The sequence below is a fragment of the Triplophysa rosa genome, linkage group LG5 (genome assembly GCF_024868665.1).
Source record: "Triplophysa rosa linkage group LG5, Trosa_1v2, whole genome shotgun sequence".
Lineage (NCBI taxonomy): Eukaryota > Metazoa > Chordata > Actinopteri > Cypriniformes > Nemacheilidae > Triplophysa > Triplophysa rosa.
Window position 1 is genome coordinate 25,503,227 of NC_079894.1, and position 20,342 is coordinate 25,523,568.

At 45.7% G+C, this 20,342-nt stretch overlaps 1 protein-coding gene across 1 annotated transcript in view; it reads right to left on the reverse strand.

The window, feature by feature from the left end:
• Positions 1-1,690: 1,690 nt before the first annotated feature.
• Positions 1,691-20,342, reverse strand: part of ap1m1 (adaptor related protein complex 1 subunit mu 1) — a 29,038-nt gene continuing 10,386 nt past the window's right edge. The window contains exons 11-13 of the mRNA XM_057334683.1: positions 4,562-4,637; positions 2,732-2,786; positions 1,691-1,721 (exon numbers count right to left, since the gene is read on the reverse strand). Of these exons, the coding sequence (XP_057190666.1) occupies positions 1,691-1,721; positions 2,732-2,786; positions 4,562-4,637 (162 nt within the window). The remainder of the gene's footprint in view (positions 1,722-2,731; positions 2,787-4,561; positions 4,638-20,342) is intronic.

Sequence of the window (20,342 nt, forward strand, 5' to 3'; positions counted from 1 at the left end):
ACCAGCACCCATATTAATCTGCATCATATACTGCGTTTTGGAAAGTTATCATTGCCCTCCGGGTGAAATGATTCCTAACGTATATTCCTTTCATATGCATTCAACTTTTATCATCTTAATTGTAAGACTTATGAAATTTGCTTACACTTTCTATTAAACATTCATTTCAAATCAAAAGTTATTAATAAATGTATTATTTACGATTTACATATATGTAAATATAATATAATAAATTAAATCAAAATAACATAACATGATAGAATATTGTTGGTGATGTGTTGCAAATATGAAAAAGGTTTTCTTATGTTTAATGACTGTTAAGACACATTTCACAGAATTCTAAGAGACGTCTTTTCATAAAGTGACATGAAAAGCAGTCAAGCGCTGTCATTCAATACAAGGAAAAAATAATAAATCAAATCATATGTGTAATGATAAAAACGTCAAGCACTTTACATTTGATCAATTGTATTTTACTGTCTTTTAAAAAATGTGTCCGTTTAATTTGATAACAAAGTGAATACAGAGTAATGGAACTATGAGGAAAAACAAAAGAATAGCTAAAAGTAATTAAAGCTTTTGCATCCGGCACGTGACGTGTTTGACATGCGTGAGTTACGTGCTTGTCAAGAACATCCTGTACAGAACTGGAACAATGAGATCCAAATGAATGGATGGGTAAATTCAATAGGCCGCGATCTTTTTGTCCCTGAAAACCTGCTGGGATGATCTCAAGGACCAACCTGATGAACAATTTCACAGGCAAGAATCAAGAGACGGAGAAAACAAACACGTAGAACAACATCCCACACAGAGGAAGCCCATAAAACGTAATTACAAAAGCCGCTTTAAATCCACTACGCACGATGTTTGTGTATTTATCTGCACATAGTTATGAAGCATGTGCTGTAACATGTTGTTCTTTAGTATGTGTACAGAAATCTCTGCTATTGTTGTTTTTGCTTCTGGGGATTTGTTGCATAATAATAATAAAAGGCTTTCAACATTAGTTACTTTTTTTTCCAAAAAGTGATTTTTACCACAAAAGTTTAACGTATCTAACTTTTCATATTTTCGAAAGGTTTATAGTTTAGATCGATAGTCTAATATAAAAGACAGATTTAAAACCATTTATGTCTGTACAATTTATTTATGCATGTAAAATAAGATTCACTCGACTTTAAAAATGAGACAGAGCCGATGGATTATTTTGTAAACAGATGCTTTATAATGTTTGAAGTACAGAGAGATGAATTATGACTCGCAGGAGATACAGGAAGATTTTGAGGGAAACAGTTTGATGTCACATTTCAGCTCCATGGTATAAATGGTAACCATTACATTCCATATTTTAAAGGCAAATCAACAAAATATATCAAAAACAGTGTTGTAAATGGCACCATGGTTGACTTGTGATTTGAGTTTGGAATAGTTGTGTAGAGATCATGTTCTGTATTTCTGCAGTGTAGTAAACTTACACGAGGTACTGCGACTGTAACAAATAATACTGAGTTACAAACACACAAACGCTACAAAAACGTCAAATAAATCCAAAGCAAAATCGCAACAAAAAGACATTTAATGTGCAGGAATCACAGCCTGTCGTGAAAAACTGACTGAAATGATGTCGAAGCCATAAAGTGCTACTAAAACAAATGTAAAACATGTGTATTGACGTCTTGACTTTAATTCATTTGACCTCATGACTGTTGTTGTCTATACTGATACATAAACAAACAAAAAGATCTCTGTTCTAAAAGAAGAAGCATTTACAGTATGGAAACATGTTGATCTGAAATGTGACATGCAGGAGATCGGACACATATCCGTTGATGCTGAGTGACAACGGTTTTGTTCACGTGACATGTAATTGTTGTATACTGTCAAACACACATAGACGCACATGACTGGTCCATGACAACACCATTCTGCGTCCCATCAGGCCACAGTTGAACACACCCATCTGCAGTATTACAAACAAATCCAGAAACGTGTGACGAAACTCTGAATTTAAATAAATCCACATCAAAACGCATACAATAATTAAAAAAATACCAATAATACTGTTTCGCATAAAGAAAACTAATGCTGGGTTCACACCAAATGCGAACAATCGCATTCCACGCTCTTTATTATTCGTGGGAAAAGTTGGTTATTTTCGTGTGAGTGACGCGATCTGACACATATTTTTTTAAATTCGTCATTCGCACCGCCTGCCGCGAGTTCGCGGCTATACGCGTCTTTGCATTGACTTGCGTTTGGTGTGAACCCAGTGTAATCCTGGTTATTGATTCCTTGTGATATTGTTTATTCTCTAGCTAATTTATTTCATTAATGATTCAGTGAGATATAACAATGAAAATCTTGTTTCACCGCTGTGATTTTATTTTCTTAATACAAGTTATACTTTACGATTTTTTTCAGTTTTTGGGGTGAAATATTTTCAAGAGATGCTCTTCTATTTTCTTTATCGTTTTATTTATATATGGAAAAATCCAAATGCAAGTAAAACTGTAAAGGTGTAACTCAACCTAACACATACTTTATTTCACAGATCACTACAATGTTGTCAATACTGCAGATGAGTGTCTAGCCTAGGCACAGGAGAGAGAGAGAGAGAGAGAGAGAGAGAGAGAGAGAGAGAGACTGAGAGAGAGAGGAGAGGAGAGAGAGAGAGATGAGAGAGAGAGAGACAGAGAGAGAGAGAGAGAGAGAGACCGGCGCCCGTGACCTGTGATGGCTCAGCAGTAAATGCAGTTCATTTACTGCGTCCGCAGGCTGATAGTCTGTAAGACAAGAAGGAAATTGAGCAGAGCTTTAATTAAATGCACAGAATCACAGGAAAACACAGCAAAGAAAGTTGAATCATTTAATATGACAGCTGATACTTCTCCACACCCTTCACAACACAACTCAAAACTCTTTCAATCAATCAACATAACAGTCAGCATGACCGAATGAGGTTTTGTGTTCACACTTGACAGGTTTGATCGATTAAAGTCCAGAGTAATTTTTTGGAGGATCTATTGACAGAAATGCAATATAATATACATAACTATGTGTTCAGAGTGTATAAGACCTTACATAATGAAGCGTTATGTTTTTATTATCTCAGAATGAGCTATTTCTATCTACATACACCACAGGTCCCCTTCATGGAATTCCATGTTGTTTCTACAGTAGCCCTAAACGACAACTGCTCTACAGAGCGCGTTTCGTAACATATTACTTCGGCAAAGAAAACGTGACGACATCTTTGTCTGTGAGAGCCACCGTAGTGCTTCAAAAGAAAGAGGGAAGGGGTATGAAGTGAGCATCTGGTTGCAATTTGCTCTGACCTTCAACCCGTATGATGTCGGCAAAATTTCATACACATGGTACTGCATTCAAAACTAAACTCTGGTGCTCATTGTTGTTCTCGATGTTGCGTCTATTACATTTGAAGTGATGCGATTGCCATCCTTGAACCCTCGGATGGTTGCCCAAACAATGTGCGCCCGAGAGCCCTGAAAGGCTCTTTATACAGCCATATCAGAATCAGAATCAGAATCAGAATCAGAAGAGCTTTATTGCCAAGTGTGCTTGCACACACAAGGAATTTTCTTTGGTGTTGGAAGCTTCTAGTACAGACATTTAACACAATGACAATACAATATAATACGATTTACAGTCTAAAAGATTCTAAATTGTGCATATATAAAATAAAGACTATTTTACAGAAAATGGGGGATAATAACATATAAGAGACATTGTACCGGGTAGTATATAGTAGAATAAACATATTAACAGATTGTATGTACACTTGTGCAAATGGATAATTTAGTAAGTAGAGGTAGTGTTATATACATGTATACATAAGATGTAGATATAATAAGGCACAGTAGTGCACACTATATGAACAACATGGATCAAAGACATCTAAACACAACTATCACATGATTTGATGACATATAAAGAAAGTTTAATGGATCTGCATTTGTGCATCAGAGGAACTCCAGAAGCTGTTTTGACTCCTTCAAATATTCTATGAGCCCTTTGCGAGTTCTCGGCTAGTTAAAAGAACATTTTGCCCAACACATAGCATTGCTCAGTACATATCATATATGATAAGAGCTGATCAAATGGGTTGTGATCTTTCTGCTTTTAGGTTCGGTGTTAAAAATGCAAGTGTGAACACTAAGTGAACCAGAACTAAAAGTATCTTTCTCCTTTTTTTGTCCGGACAAAAAGAACCAGAATTCATCTTCTTATAAAACAGATCTGCCTCTTAAATCGGAACAGATGCCCCTCGATCAACCCAACAAATCTGGTTGCAACTGCGTCCCATGAAAAGTGCTTGGACAGCTTAAATCTGCAGAAACAACATACTGTAACAGCGTTTCTATTTTTAAAATGATTTCACCACCTCTGCACGCTTCTCTTTTCATAGAAAAATGTCACCTCCACACTCACAAACTCATCTCCCATCGTTCTTTACCGCATTGCTTAATTGTTGCCAAATACCTGCAATGCTGTAAAAACATGAAGACAGAAATATATAAGACGTGAGGAACAAACGTACCTCCGTTCTGGGTGATGTAGCGAACCCACGGCAGGGCCTGATATCCGCTCTTCTCAATGATCTTCAGGTAACGCACCTGTCAAAACAGAGAACGCCTCATTATGATGTCATGCAATGCATTGTGGGTGAATTCATTCAATCCACATGTTCTGCACTAGAAGAATTGATAGTTGTAGGTAAGTTTAGATTTTAGACATCAGTGTCTCGTGAGGTCCCCACAGGGCATCTGGATGAAGGTCACAGCCGGGTACACGGGCAACCGAGCTTGGGAAAGTGGCAGAGTGGAACTTGAAAGCTGGAAGTACATGAAGAAGTGAGATTGGGGAAATGGCACCTTACTCCGGGCAGCAGTGTTGTGTCAAGTGCTGTATCTGTACGGCCGGCCTTGCATCACTGTTCACAACAGAAGCGTTTGCACAACTGTTCCAAACATGCTGAAAGAGCACAATCACGTTTTGTAAGAGCCGCTAGATGCCCCAATACCCAGAAGTGAACAAGAACATGCCAGTTTCTAATGTAAAACACACTTTAACCCTTTCGGCTGTCGTTACACCTTCGTCCAAACAATGGAAGACGCCCAGACGGGTGGACGAGCGCTGCAACAGGGTGGACATTTTGATTTAGGCGTACAGAATTATAGTACTGTAGTATTGTCCATCTTCTGTAGTTTTGTTTGTTAGGGTTTTAATCTTTGTTCTAATTGTAGACTCTATTCTCTAAGACAGAAAACCTCCCTGTCTCAACGTTCAAAAATACACTCCTTCAGAAGCAAAATAGAAGCAGAGACTCGCACGAAAATAAGAGATGTGTTCAACAAAAGAGCATTTCGAAGAAGTCGCTTCAAATAAAACTTAAGGACAACCCTGCTGTCTGCCCACGCGGGTATTTTCAGAAGCGTCCTGGCGATCGTGGGCCGGTAATGTGTCACTCTTGGGTGCCGCTCACACAAACTGACCGGGCCACCATCAGTGTAGAGCCGGGCGGGCCGGAGCGTGAAGAGACGGACAGACTGTAAAGGTCTAAATGTAGTTTAACGTCAGCTTCTGTACGACGTTTGTTTTGTGTAAATGTAGCGCTTGAATGTTGTTTTGGTTGTGTTTATGTGATGCTCTTGATGAGTACAGTGAAACGGTCTATATTGGAAGCTGAATGGTCTTCAGTCAAACAGTACTGACTCAATGCGTTTAACCTCAGTTGTGCACGTGTTCGGTGTTCTTACAGACATCGTATAAACAAATACAGACTTTGTCAAAATGATAACTTCGATGTCCCGTGTTGTCCATTACATCATGTAAACACAAACTTTTATTCTGGATGCGATTAATCGTTAAACAGCCCTAGAAAAATACCACTCAAAATACCGCAATACAATATAAACACTATAAAGTAAATATTAAGTCCGTTTACATGTGCAAAATAAACAGATTTCTATCAAAAATCAGCTTATAAAGGAAATCTGTTTACACGTGTTTACATAGAAAAACTGCATTGACATGGAAGTTTGAGACTTGCCAGGTTTCTTGGGAGCAGTTACATGCACTGCGAAATCAGAGTAATGGGCAAAAAACTACCTCTGCCGAGCGGATTTTGCTTACGCCGTTTATGAGCTTTCCCCGATAAAAGAAAACCATTTAACACATTTACATGACCTTAACAGCTTCTTATGCATAATCGGAGTAAGACTGTGCATGTAAACGCACTCATTGTCATGTACAATTTTTCTAATGATGATTGAACAAGATGTGTATATACCAGAGGTGTGGACTCGAGTCACATGACTTGGACTCGAGTCAGACTCGAGTCATGAATTTGATGACTTTTGACTCGACTTGACAAAATGTAAAGAGACTTGCAACTAGACTTGGACTTTAACATCAGTAACTCGTGACTTCACTTGGACTTGAGCCTTTTGACTTGAAAAGACTTGCTACTTTCCCCAAAACCCAAAGATTAAAAAGTATGTTGACGTGGACCGCTCTATCTCTCTCTGTGTTTTTATGTGCATCTGTGTGTGTGTGCTGTCGGCACAACATCCAATCAATTTAGATCCACGTTGTTTTGATCCGACAGTATCCATCCAATCAAATTGCAGGACAACCAATGAAGAAGAACTGTCAAACAACGCGCCAGTTGGCAAAAATGATACCAAAGATAGTTTCGTTCGGGTATAAAAACTACGAGGTGGTCAACAAAAAACGAACTGCAATATGCAAAACATGCGGGTCGAAGATTACAGATGGAGACGCAACAACTTCTAACTTCGTTCGACATTTGAAGTTGCACAAAGAACGGTAAGTTTTGAATGACGCTAACGTTAGCTTATCGGCTAAGTAACTTTGGTAGCTGCATAGTCAAATCAATGAGACTGTAAACTCACTGTTAACGTTACATTTCAAACACGTTAAAAGGATCCCTGGGTATATAGCGATGTATGGCTTAATATATGAACAATGGCATTGACTTTATAATTGTGAAATTAAAAAAAACAGTGTAACTGTCACAGTATTCATAAACTTTGAAAAAATATTTTTACTAGGAGGCCGCTATTTTTTGCGTCAGAATCCGTGATGTCAAATGGTTGCGACCTAAACCTGTTCTCTTTCGCAACAGCGAAGCACACACGTTTTCCATATATAACAGTAAAATATGACACGTAAAACATAAGATCAGATATACAAACACACAGGGACAGTAGGTGGCGGTATGTCCTCTTGACACAAGCCAGCCATAAAAGAAGGCGTTCAGTATTAAGACGTCTGTTCAAGGTGAGCGTGCATTAAATCATAGCTTTAAACTACCGCCTTTGAGACATTTAAGACTATTTAAGACATCAGCATCCACCGTAATCGTATACTTTATACATTATGAGAATATAATGATAAACACAATAATAATGCTTGCGGTTTGGTTATTTATTCTGTATTGGAGCACACGTGAATATTAGCCCCCGTCAGCTAATGACCGAGGGAGAGAAGACAATAACGTTAGGCTACTGATGTTGAAAAATCAACATCAAAAAGTCAAAATCTGGATCAAATGCATTGTATAATGGCTAAAACATCGTGTATATGATAAATTCGAAATGATTTTGGTTATTAATATGCATGTTTGTGTTGTTTCTGACAAACAATATTAAAATGTAGCGTCTTTATTTTCTTTCTTTTTTTAGCATTATATAAAAGCAGGAGCGACAACAGTAAAGGACGAGAGAGAACCAGGCCTGGACTTTACGTTATGTTTTATTATGTGTGACCGGCAGTCGACCTTGAGGGAGCTGCCGGCATTTTACTTTCGTTTTGTTGTTTGTTTATTTTATTAAAGTTTTGTTGTTCAACGTTCGCCGGTTCCCTCCTCCTTCTTCCTTGCTGTGAACATTGTTACACACACACACACACATATATATATATATATATTATCCTACAGAACCTTATATTTACTGAAGAACTGATTAGTGTGTCGGTGTTTAGTTTGGCTGCCTAGCTGTGCTTGCAACCAGTTTACGTCATCGAAAAAGAACATGGCGGCCTCCTTAGGTTAAAATGATTATTACATTTAGGGTTTTTTTTTAAGAACTGAAAATATTTGATGTGTTTCTAACGACAAATGCTAGTAGTGTAAGGCTATTACAACGCATTAAGCCATACATCTCTCTATACACCGGGTTCGCTTTAAAGGGACTCGAAAGGACTCTAAACTCAAACTGTAGGACTTGGGACTTGACTTGGGACTTGTCTGTCTTGACTTGGGACTTGTCTGTCTTGACTTGGGACTTGACTCGGGACTTGTCTGTCTTGACTTGGGACTTGACTCGGGACTTGAGGGCAAAGACTTGAGACTTACTTGTGACTTGCAATACAATGACTTGGTCCCACCTCTGGTATATACACCCGGTGATGTTGAAAAGCATGCATACTTGATTTTTTCCTCTTTCATTCGAGAAAACATGCTAAATATGCATTAACATAAAGAATAAAAATATTAACATCGTAAACTTGTTCCCAGGAGCTGATAAAAGCTTTTAAAACAATTGGATAAAATCGTTTTCAATATAAAATATAGTGTCTGACTTTCCTTTTTTTTGTGTGCATCTAAACAATGCATACGAACTGGGCATTGACCCATGGATACTCAATTCTCCACTCATATATCGGGATTTATAAAAAATAAACTCTAGACGCTCTTGACTGTGCATACGTTTTAAGGATGAAATCTACACAATGCAACGTGATGCCTCTAGTGCTGATGTGTGTGTATCGCTCAGATCTGGTGGTCAGTGGTTTTTCTTCACGCCGGTCTTTCATTAAATCAGCATGTGTGAGCTCACAGCCGGACTTTTGCACAACATGTAAAAACAAACTACAGTTAGTTCAGAATGCAGCTGCCAGAGTTCTAACCAGGTCCAGAAAATACGATCACATAACCCCAATGTTATCAACCCTTCACTGGTTACCCATTAAGTATCGTATTGACTTTAAAGTTCTTTTAATATCTTATAAAGCCTTAAACGGTTTAGCCCCTACCTACATAACAGAGCTTCTACCACACTAAAACCCATCACGCTCTCTAAGATCTCAAAACTCCAGACTTTTGATAACACCTAGAATAACTAAATCCACCAAAGGGGGTAGAGCTTTCTCATACGTAGCACCTAAACTCTGGAATAGCCTCCCAGATACTATTCGAGGGTCAGACACACTCTCCAAATTTAAATCTAGATTAAAGACATCTTTTCAGCCAAGCATTCACTAATACATAGCTAATGAACAGCAGCTACGCTAATTATTCTCTTTCTGCCCTCGCCTCGGGTGTAGGGAGAGATTCCGCCAGGCCCAGATGAACGTCATATGCCCATCCCCAACTAGAGATTATGCCAGCTACATCTTAAAATCCCGTGCCATCCTCCTGCGAGAGCCTGCGGACTGACTGACCATCCCAGCTCCATCCAAGGCAATTCCATACCCAACCGAGAGCAAAGACGGACTACTTGTCACATTAATGCTAAATTTACAATACTTGGTATTTAATGCTAAACTTACATCACATGACAGCAGTTTGAAGTTATGGCTGCACTCAGTGACTTTGATTGGAGGTTGCTGGGTGGGTGTTTGTAGAGAGTGGGGGGGCTTGTTGGTTGTGGTTCGGGGCGTTTCATTTGTTGGGAGTGTGGGTCTGGTCTGGTTGGTCTTGTTTAGTGGTCGATGTCGGACAACAGAGGAATAAAGTTAATTATGCCATTACTATTTTTCCCTGGTTGTCCCTCTGTTGTCTGTTGTTGATCACGGAATGGGACCGGGTTGGACCTGCACGGTTTCGGCAGGTGGGGCTTCCTGGGTCGCGGCTCGTGGGCTCTCCCTGTTCTTCGTGGACGTTGCTCGGTGGCTTTGGTCGGGGTCACTGAGTGCAGCTATGACACGTCAGAGGAGATCTGGCCCTCCCGGCTGAGCCTGGTTTCTCCCGAGGTTTTTTTTCTCCATTTATTCATCATTGGAGTTTGGGTTCCTCGCCACAGCAGTGCAGTGTTGGCATGCTCACCGGGAGACTGCATTTATTTATTCATTTATTTATTAGATATTATTTATTAGAATGATCTTGCTTGGTCTATAAACACCATGCACTGTGCTGTGTTTTACCTTTCTGTGTTTTTCTTATTTGCTCCTGTAAAGCTGCTTTGGAACAATGCACATTGTGAAAAGCGCTATATAAATCAAATTGAATTGAATGTAACCATTACAGTGTTTCCCCTAGGTTTACGGCTTTGGGGGGGGGGCTGCGGTCTCTATATTTTTTTTGCGCCGGAGGTCCAGACAATAAAATAAATAAATAATGTTAAATCAATCAATCAATCTAATGTTTTATCAGGCCGTTTACTTTATACAGGTTTTTTCCTGCATAGAGAAATTGGAGGCGCCCGCCTCCGTCAAATGTCATGCCGCCTCAGACTCTCGCCAAAACTATGTTGGGTGTCTTCACAAGAAATGCTGCGTGCATTTAAAGAGTAAGTAGCATGAGATCATGAAAATTACATTTCATGCAGTGTGTTATGTTGCTGTGTTTGAAAGTAAGCTGTCTGCCAAGTTGTAAATCCGAAGGTGAATAAATAACAAAGTTATTGGCTTGTAAAAATGGGAGTCGACTCTGAATCATGCAAACAAGACATGAGCTAGTCCGAGTCTCTAACCGCCGCGTATCTATATCACTAGACATAGTCCCCGCCTACATTTTGCTGGGACTGCCGCGAAAACTTCACTAGTCTCTTCCCCCAAAACGCTGTCGCTCGTTCGTGATACGTGTGTATCATGTCTAGAACCAGTGTTCTACGTTGTGAAACTAAGTCCGTCTTATTTCAACTACCAAAGGAAGAACTTCTGAGGGAACAATGGTTATAATTCATTTTTCAAATGATACCAAAGGACTATAACCCCAGGGTTTTACTGTGCGCGCGTCATTTCACCGAAGATTGCTTCAATAATCTTGGCGCGTTCACTGCAGGATATGTGAAACTTTCTGAAATTCTCTATGTACCATGACAACGCACAGACGAAATAATATTATTACTAACGTATTAATAGTATTTTAAGTAAAAATAATATTTTATTTCATTGATGAGCAAAAGCACAACATGCATGTTGTCACACTGGAAGTTTTTATGACAAAGTGTTGTCACTTGCCACTGAGAAACATCCTGCTCCAGTCATGGTGGAGTTTCTTGTGGATTAGCGTCTTCGGACGCTTCTTCGTCAGACTCGGGCTCAAACTGCTAAGGTAAAATCCCCGCCATCTCCATCTACACATATAATATATATGATATCCAACCACCTGTAAACCGTAATCCAGTAATGATGGTAGGCATTCCATTTGCGACACATGATGAACGCGTTTGACCAATCACAACAGACTACACCATCTGACCAATCACATGACACTAGGCTAGCGGATAGGAGGGGACTAGATGGATGAATCGCGGAACGAATCATTTGAGAGTCAGACAAGAAGTATGGTAAGAATAACTGCCTATTATTACGACATAATAGTGTTTTACACCTTGTATGTACATAAACTTGTTGTTGGACACTCCTTAAACCAAAGTAGGACCATAAAAATCATATGCTACTTACTCATTAACAGATTGTCATTTGTAACTGCAGTTGCGGCATTACGCCACAGTGGAGGCGCTGTTTCGTTATCAGCACACTGAGGCGCTAAAAAGAGTTGCAGAACAAGAGCTGGCTGTGTTTCACGGCTGTTTGTTTTAAATCCAAGTACGTTTAATTTCTTGAAATTTCTTAAATTAACATGACGTACATCATTGTAATGTCTTTAGCTGTGCAGTTGGCTCGTTGAATCAGCGTATACTGTACACAGCGAGTTCGCCAGTATGAACACACATTGCGTTCATAACGACTCGCATACGAATGACTCATTTGAACCGATTCATTTAAACTATTGAACTTTTCAGTCACTAGCGAATATAAGAGATTATTGAATCATTTAAAGTGAACCACAGAGAATGCCAGATGTGAATGAGCTTTGCTCATTTTAGTCATTTAGTAAGACTGGTTAATTGAGTTGGCTATTGTGGGCTGAAAAGTTAGTTGAAAATGATAAAAAAAAAAACTTTATTTGATTATAAAACATTTCTGTTTGGTTGAATAAATTAATGTTTTATATAATTTAATAATTGTCATTTTCATCTAATTTTATTAGAACTTTTAACATGTCAAAGTCACTTTGGTTCCCTTTCTGTCGGTCTCTCGACGTTGTTTCGAACCGACAGAATGGGGTTTGTCTTGAGAACCTATCATCTTCTGAGTATTTAGAAAAGGCCAATGAAAATTGGCGAATGAAATTTGCATGCCGGGCTCCTCCCCGGATGACCGAGTATAAGAGGGAAGCCGGCGTGCTCATTCATTCACCTTTTGTTCTTCAGAGCCTACGCATCTGATGAGCTTCTCTACGATCTGGTGATCATTCTTTCTGCTGGAATCTACGACGTGGACAGTGGACGGTCCCTTCCTGCAGTGACTCTCCCCTGGGCGTCTCGGCAGTTCCGGAGGTGTTCGAGCAATTTCCTTTTCTAAAAGAGCAAATTTCTCCAGCGTGGCTTGTCCCGCTGTTCTCATGGGTGCAACACACTCATCGAGGAGGGGGACGGACACAATGCCTGCTTCCAGTACGCTGGGGCAGACGTTGTGGATACGTTCTGCCCGCACTGCGGGTGGTGACGATTCAGACGTTGCGTCACAGGTGGCTGTGTTCCCACGGGACTCAGCCACCACCTTGTTTGCTCCCCGGTCCGTGGCGGCAGGACTACGGCCCTGCCGTCCGCTATGGCAAGCAGCGAGGGTGATATGAGGATTACTGTGAGCGATAATCCGCCAGCCACGGCTCACGGACCGTTCACACCTCGTTTCGCTTGTCTGACCGTTCCCCAAAAAAGACGGTCCGCCGTCTTATTCCTCAATCACGTATTCGGACACGATGCGTGATGATGAGATGTCTCTTGCAGCATCGGGGGGTGACGTACTGCCATCCGACTCCGACGATTCCTCGGGCTCCCTCCCTCGGGGGGTCGAGCCCAGGAAGAAGCGGACGTCGAAATGTCAGCCATGCTTTCCCGGGCCGCCGTGAGTGTTGGGTTGCAGTGCCCGCACTGCCTCTCCCGGCGTTCGCGGCTGGCTACATGGCGCCTCGGGTTTGAGCGCGGCTCCAAGCCGCGCCCGCCCCCAGTGCCGTGTTTACCGGAAGTGCATGAGGAACTTTGTAAGACCTGGAACGCCCCTTCCCGGCACGTTTCACGTCAAACAAAGTTCTGTCACCCTCTCTTCCCTCGAGGTTGAGACAGCTGGAGGATGCGTCGGTGTCCCCCAGGTGGAGTTTGCCGCCGCGGTGCACTCGTGCCCGTAGGTGGCGGCCACCTGGGGGGGCTCGACCTAGACTCCCGTCCAAAGCATGTGGTGTCTCGGCATCTCTGGTGTCGAGAGCTTACATTGCGGCGGACCAAGCTGCCTCCTCTCTCCACGCTATGGCTCCTGCCAGGCCAGGGCGTTGAGAGAGCTCCACGAGGGTAAGACCGACCCAGCGCTTATGCAGGAACTCCGCGCCGCCACCGACCTCGCTCTACGGGCGACCAAGGTGACCACGCGGGCCCTGGGTCGGACGATGTCCACACTTGTGGTCCATGAGAAACTCCTCTGGCCGATCCTTGCGCAGATGAGTAGCGCTGAGAAGGTCCGCTTTCTCGACGCACCCGTCTCGCAAGGGGGGGCTGGTTGGTGTTACTGTCGAGTCGCAGCGGCCCCTCTCACCCCCCGCCCGTCGGGGGCGCGAGACCCGCACGCTGCCTCCCCCGGAGGGTTCTCGACAGTAAAGAAGCAGTCCTCCGTGCCGCGACTCGGCCGCCTCAGCCGTCGAGTCCCGTGCACTGCCTGCTTCCCAGCAGCCCTGGTCCTCTTCGACGCCCTCCAGCTCTGGCGCCCCCCCCCTCAGGCGGCCCCCCCTGGAGGAGACAGCGAAGAGGAGACCATCGCCCCATCAGCAGCCGCGGCGAAGCGGCCCTCATGGGAAGACCTCAGGGGGATCGAGGCTACCATTGGGCCCGACCCCAGCCACATCGCTGGGAAGTCGGATAGGGACGGATCCTGCCCCGTCTCTCCATCTGCTGGCCCCCTCCGGGGGGCTAGCGCCCACTTACTCTCAAAAAAGAGAGTTTCCTCTCTCTCTGGGTTATCACAGCCGCTCCCACCCTCTGCACGACGGTGAACGGCAAACTCGACGTTGCGTCATGGCGAAGCGCAATGTCGAGTATAAACACCAGCCCTCAGCACTCTCAGTCAGACAGTGCGTTGAGCTGCGCAGTCGCCAGGCAGGAAAAATAGCAGAGCCGATCTCCTCCCCGGGGGACCTCCCCCGGCAAGGAATCCGTACTGCTAGCCATCGAACCACCCCCCGGGGGGCCGATGAAAAAGATCGTACCTTAGTCCCTGTCTCATTCTGGGAGCCTGTCTGGCTTCCCAGGCTGTCAGACTGGCTAGGGAAGACGATCCGTCTCGGCTACGCGATCCAGTCGCCTCACGCCCGCCAAGTTTCAGGGCATCCGATATACCTCAGTCAGAGGCTAGGATGTTCCCGTACTTCGGGCCGAGGTCGCCACCCTTCTGGTGAAGGGAGTGATCGAGCCCGTCTCACCAGCCGAGATGTTCAACGGGTTTTACAGCCTGTACTTCATTGTCCCCAAGAAAGGCGGGGGGTTGCGCCCTATCTTGGGTCTGTGTGTTCTGAACAGGCACCTACACAATAGCTGCCTTTCAGGTTGATCACGCAGAAGCGCATCCTGACGTCCGTCAGGTGTCAGGACTGGTTCATGGCAATCGACCTGAAGGACGCGTACTTCATGTCTCGATCCTCCCTCGACATCGGCCGTTCCGACGGTTCGCGTTCGAGGGACGGGCATATCAGTACAGGGTCCTCCCCTTCGGTCTGTCCCTGTCTCCACGAGTCTTTACGAAGGTCGTGGAAGCCGCCCTCCTTCCCCTTAGGGAAGGAGGTGTGCGGGTACTAAACTATCTCGACGACTGGCTCAGTTTGGCGCACTCTCGAGATCTGTTGTGTACACACAGGGACCTGGTGCTCCGGCACCTAGATCGGTGGGGCTACAGGTCAACTGAGAAGAGCAAGCTCTCCCCGGTGCAGAGCGTCCTCTTTCTCGGTATGGAACTCGACTCTGTCCTCACGAGCGGCCCCGCTCACCCCCCGCGGGGGGGGCGAGACCCGCAATGAGGAAGTCCGCGCCCACGCGGCCTCCCAGAGATAGTGCGACAACAGAGTGCGCCCGATCGGTGTTGAACTACCTGAGGCTCTCAGACAGTCAGCGGTCCCCCTGAAACTTTCAGAGGCTCCTGGGATACATGGCATCCTCGGCGGGGGTGGTCCCCCTCGGGTCGATGCACATACGACCGCTCCAACACTGGCTACAGAGTCAAGTTCCTTGGAGAGCGTGGCACACCGGCAGCAGGCGTATGGTCACACGCTTTTCTGCCGACACACCCTAACCCCCTGGTCTCCATGACCTTCTTGCGGACAGGGGTCCCCTTTGGGATGCCTCCCTGCAAGGTTGGGGTGCCGTGTGCAACGGGCAAGCAGTGTCGGGGCGGTGGACGGGCCCCCGCCTGCGTTGGCATTTCAACTGCCTAGAGTTGTTGGTTGTGCTACTTGCATTGAGGAGGCTACTACCTCTCGTGCAGGGCAGGACGTGCTGGTCCGGTCGGACAGCACAGCTGCTGTGGCGTATTCTTTCACTCACAGCAGCTAACATGACTCGCCCGACGCCTCCTCCTCTGGAGTCAGCAGGTGATCAGCTCCCTGCGAGCCACACACATCCCAGGCGTCCTGAACCAGACAGCCGATGCGCTCTCTCGTCAGTCGACGCCTCGCGGAGAGTGGCGACTCCCTCCCCGCGCAGCCGGCTCATTTGGGGCAGTTCGGCCAGGCACAGGTGGTCCTGTTGCCTCCCCGGACTCCACCCATTGTCCGCTTTGGTACTCCCTGTCCGAGGTACCCTCGGCACGGATGCCCTTGCGCACAGCTGGCCGCGGGACAAGCGGAAGTACGCTTCCCCCCAGTGAGCCTCATTGCACAGGTCCTGTGCAAGGCCAGGGAAGAGGAGCATCAAGTGGTACTAGTTACGCCCCTTTGGCCTAACCAGGACTTGGTTCTCGGAGCTGAGGCTCTGACAACAACTCCCCCCTGGCCGCTCCCCCTGGCGGACAGCTTCCCCAGGGGAAGGGGCACGTTACGGCATCCCAGGCAAAACCTGGTCTCCATGTCTGGACGGGACGAGGAGATCCTGAGTGACCCACCCCCGGTCCGGTTGGGACGTCACTCAGGCTAGGGCTTCGGCCACTGGGCGGCTATACGCCCATAGGTGGCGCCTCTTCTCGTCCTGGTGCTCTTCTCGGCGAGAAGACCCGCGGAGTTGCTCGGTCGGGTACGAGCTGTCCCGTCCTCAAGAGAGACGGGGGAGTAACCTCTCCCCCTCCACACTGGGAATGTATGTAGCCGCTACGGCCGCTCATCATGACCCAAGTGCTGGGTAGCCTCTGGGACAGCACGACCTGGTCATTAGGTTCCTAAGGGGCGCGAGAGGGTGACCACCTTACCCGCGCTCCGTACCCTCTTGCGACCTAGGTGGCGGGCCTCAAGAGGCCCCGCCCCCTTCGAGCCTCTCGGGGTTGCCGCTCTTTCTCAGTCTTGATAAAGACGGCTTTCCGCATGGCGCTCACCTCCAAGAGGGTAGGGGATCTACAAGCACCCTCCGTGTCCACAGATTGCCTAGAACTCGGGGCCGGGATTCTCACGTTATCTTGAGACCCCGCCCCGGCTACGTGCCCAAGGTTCCCACCACTCTCCCGAGAGACCAGGTGGTGAACCTGCAGGCGCTCCCCACCGGGGAGGAAGACCCAACCTATCCGTGTTGTGTCCAGTACGCGCACGGCGCCTCTACTTGGACCGCACGCAGAGCCCAGAAGCTCTGAGCAGCTCTTTGTCTGTTTCGGAGGTCAGCAGGAGGGCTGTCTCCAAACAGAGGCTGGCGCACTGGATCGTGGATGCCCTCGTTAGGGCATACCGATCTCATTTTGCCCCTGCCCGTTGGGGGTGAGGCACACCCCTCGTGGGCACTGGCTCAGGGCGCCTCTCTGGCAGACATCTGCAGAGCTGCGGGTTGGGCTATGCCCAACAACTCCGTGAGGTTCTAATACCTACGCGCGGAACCGGTGTCAGCCCGCATCCTGGCAAGGTGTGGGACCGGCAGCCGGTAGGGCGTACGCCTGCGGAAGCCCTTCCCCCTCCGGGGGGAGCAGTGGCGATCCCGCCTCACTTCTTTCCCCTCGGGTAAAGAACAGGCATTCCATCCATCACTAAGCACCCTTCCAGGGGACAGGCTGGGCAGAGCAGCCCTGCCCCCTTAGGCCGGGGAACAGTTGAGTTATCTCCCACATAGCTCTAACCGGACCTAGTGCTCCAGACGTGGTAACCCCCCCTCCGTGGGCTGTTCCGTCTGATGTATCCTCATGAATGGTTCCCACCTTGGCAACCCATGACCTCCCCAGGTGGACTCCCACCTTGCGGTTAACTCCTGCAGTCCGCACATTCCTCCCATGAGTTCTCCCCTGATGGTGAGACCATGTGGTGTCTCCACTAATTCCTCCCTACGGTAGGTAGTGGCCTCTGCAGCGTTTTTCCCCCAGGGGGAATAATGCTTACCCAGTGGCCCGTACGGTGCCGGGCGGCTTCTCGCCATTTAGAGAATTAGGCCTCCGCCCGTGACGGCCGGCGTTAGGGGGCTTCCCAACTTTTTGTGGAAAGCTCTGGGTCCCCCTTCCTCTCCACTGGAAGGTCATAATTTCGCGCTAGCGTGTTCGTCTGACTCGCCCAGGCCAGTCAACGTCGCTCCGCAGAGATTGTGACGCGGCTCAGTGCTGTGGCGTTTTCCATAGGAACCCCATTCTGTCGGTTCGACACAACGTCGAGAGACCGACAGAAAGGGAACGTCTTGGTTACGGATGTAACCTCGGTTCCCTGATGGAGGGAACGAGACGTTGTGTCCCTCATGCCACAACACTGGCCGCCCACCCCAGCGGTCGGGGGAGGATGCTTTAGGCTCCTCAGACCAAAGGTGAATGAATGAGCACGCCGGCTTCCCTCTTATACCCGGACATCCGGGGAGGAGCCCGGCATGCAAATTTCATTCGCCAATTTTCATTGGCCTTTTCTAAATACTCAGAAGATGATAGGTTCTCAAGACAAACCCCATTCTGTCGGTTCGACACAACGTCTCGTTCCCTCCATCAGGGAACCGATGTTACATCCGTAACCACGACGTTAAGCCACTTAAAGGTACGGTAGGCCTACGTTTGTGTGTACAAGATCAGGATGGCACCACCTCCGCCTCATTTTGAGCCAGGAAAAGCCCTGTTTATATTCTGATAGCCACAGTCTGTAAGAAACATAGAAGGTCTGGTAACTGAGCGGTCTATTTTAATATTTTAAAAAACTACTGACAACAAAATGTAACAACTGAAATAAATTATCATGATTCACAATGAAATGCTCTTAACATGCTGATTATTTATGCTATTAATATCATAAATGCTATATGTAGATACAAGACGTTATGTTTTATAATCCGTCACAAACCTATATAGCAAACAGTAAACTGACTGACAGCTAAAAAATACTTTATTACTGCTGCATTTTCGTTTACTTAAGCGTTACAGAAAAAGTGTCCATTTATTTACCTGCTCTTGATGTCTTTGGCGGGATAAGCAGCGCTCACGGAGCGGAAAGGGTTAAAATGAAGCGCGTTTGGTGCTAAATAAAGATATTAGAGGATACATCGGCAAAATATAATCAACATAAATGTCCCCGAGTGCGCGTGATGTGTACAACTCAGTTATGTAGACGCACGCCGCTGCTCAATTTAAACCACAGAAATAGTCTGATTTTTTAATGGTTCATTATGTCTTGCGGTCCGGATGGAACGAAGGATAAGCTGGGTGAAAACCTGTCATATGGTGGTTACTGGACTGTTGCTTGTCAGGGGCAGGGCATGCGTATTTTCACCACCCTGGGAGCGTTTAAAAATGATATTTTTGTATCTGCTTTTCAGGTGGTTCAGGTCAGCTTGTATACAGTAAACAGAAAGCTTGTGTATTTTGGTTGGTCATCTAAGTGAACATACAATTTTTTAGGCTGTTATATTATAAACAATTATAACTTTTGGGCCATTTTATGTGACCCTAGAGATGCTGGTCTCCAGGGGCGTAGCTACATGGTGGCCACGGCTACCCCTGAATGATGGATGGCCACCTATCTGGCCACCTCTGTTGTGCGAAGCAGTTTTAAGATGTGTCGGAGTTTACGGATACGGAGTGCTGCTCAGATCATTTAGCGTATGCACTGAAAGTAACGCGAGAACATTACTCTCGCGTTAATATGACGTCATACGCTGACGCACTGACGCAAACAGTCTGAGCGCTATAGCTGAACAGCTGCTAACCGCTACGTGACAGTGTACTGTCTGTGTCAGTAGCGTAGCCACGAGGGGCCGTACATGTACACGATTTACATGTACGGCCCCCTCAGATCTTTGATTTCTTAAAATAAAAAATAAGGAATTGTTGATTTGTTACTCTGGTTGATCGACCAATCGGTGCTCTTCGCTGTTTTCAAAGTTATTGGTTTAATTATGTCACGTGTTGTGCGTAGCATCTTTTGCGCCAAGAGTTTAATTTATATGCTGCGATGGCGGGTGCACACTAGTCTGTTTTCATATAAATTACGAAAAGATGAGCAAGAAGAAAATGAGTAGACTGCTAAAGATAACGATTACACTGCATATGACTTCTTGTAGTGTCCAAAGACTTTTCTCAACAGAAACTTTTCTCGATCTCGAACACTCCGCATTGTCATGTAAAAGGTAAGCCAATGGTTTGACTGGTAGCCGCCAAGCTACTGCGGTTCAATACTGATCCTTACGACCCCCCGCTCTGCATATTTTGTATGCTTCTCTTACCGCTTCAGGGGTTTGCGAAGTGAACATAAAAGGCATTGAAGTGCACGAATCGTGACTACTACGCAAATCTCACGATTGCGATTAAATAACCCTTCAAATTTCCATAGTAAGTTTTGTCCCTGTGTGAAGACGCTGCAGGCAATCGTGTAGCGCAAATTCGTGTTCTGAACTGAAGTTAACTTCAGAAGTAACTTCAGCTGATTTCCTGTG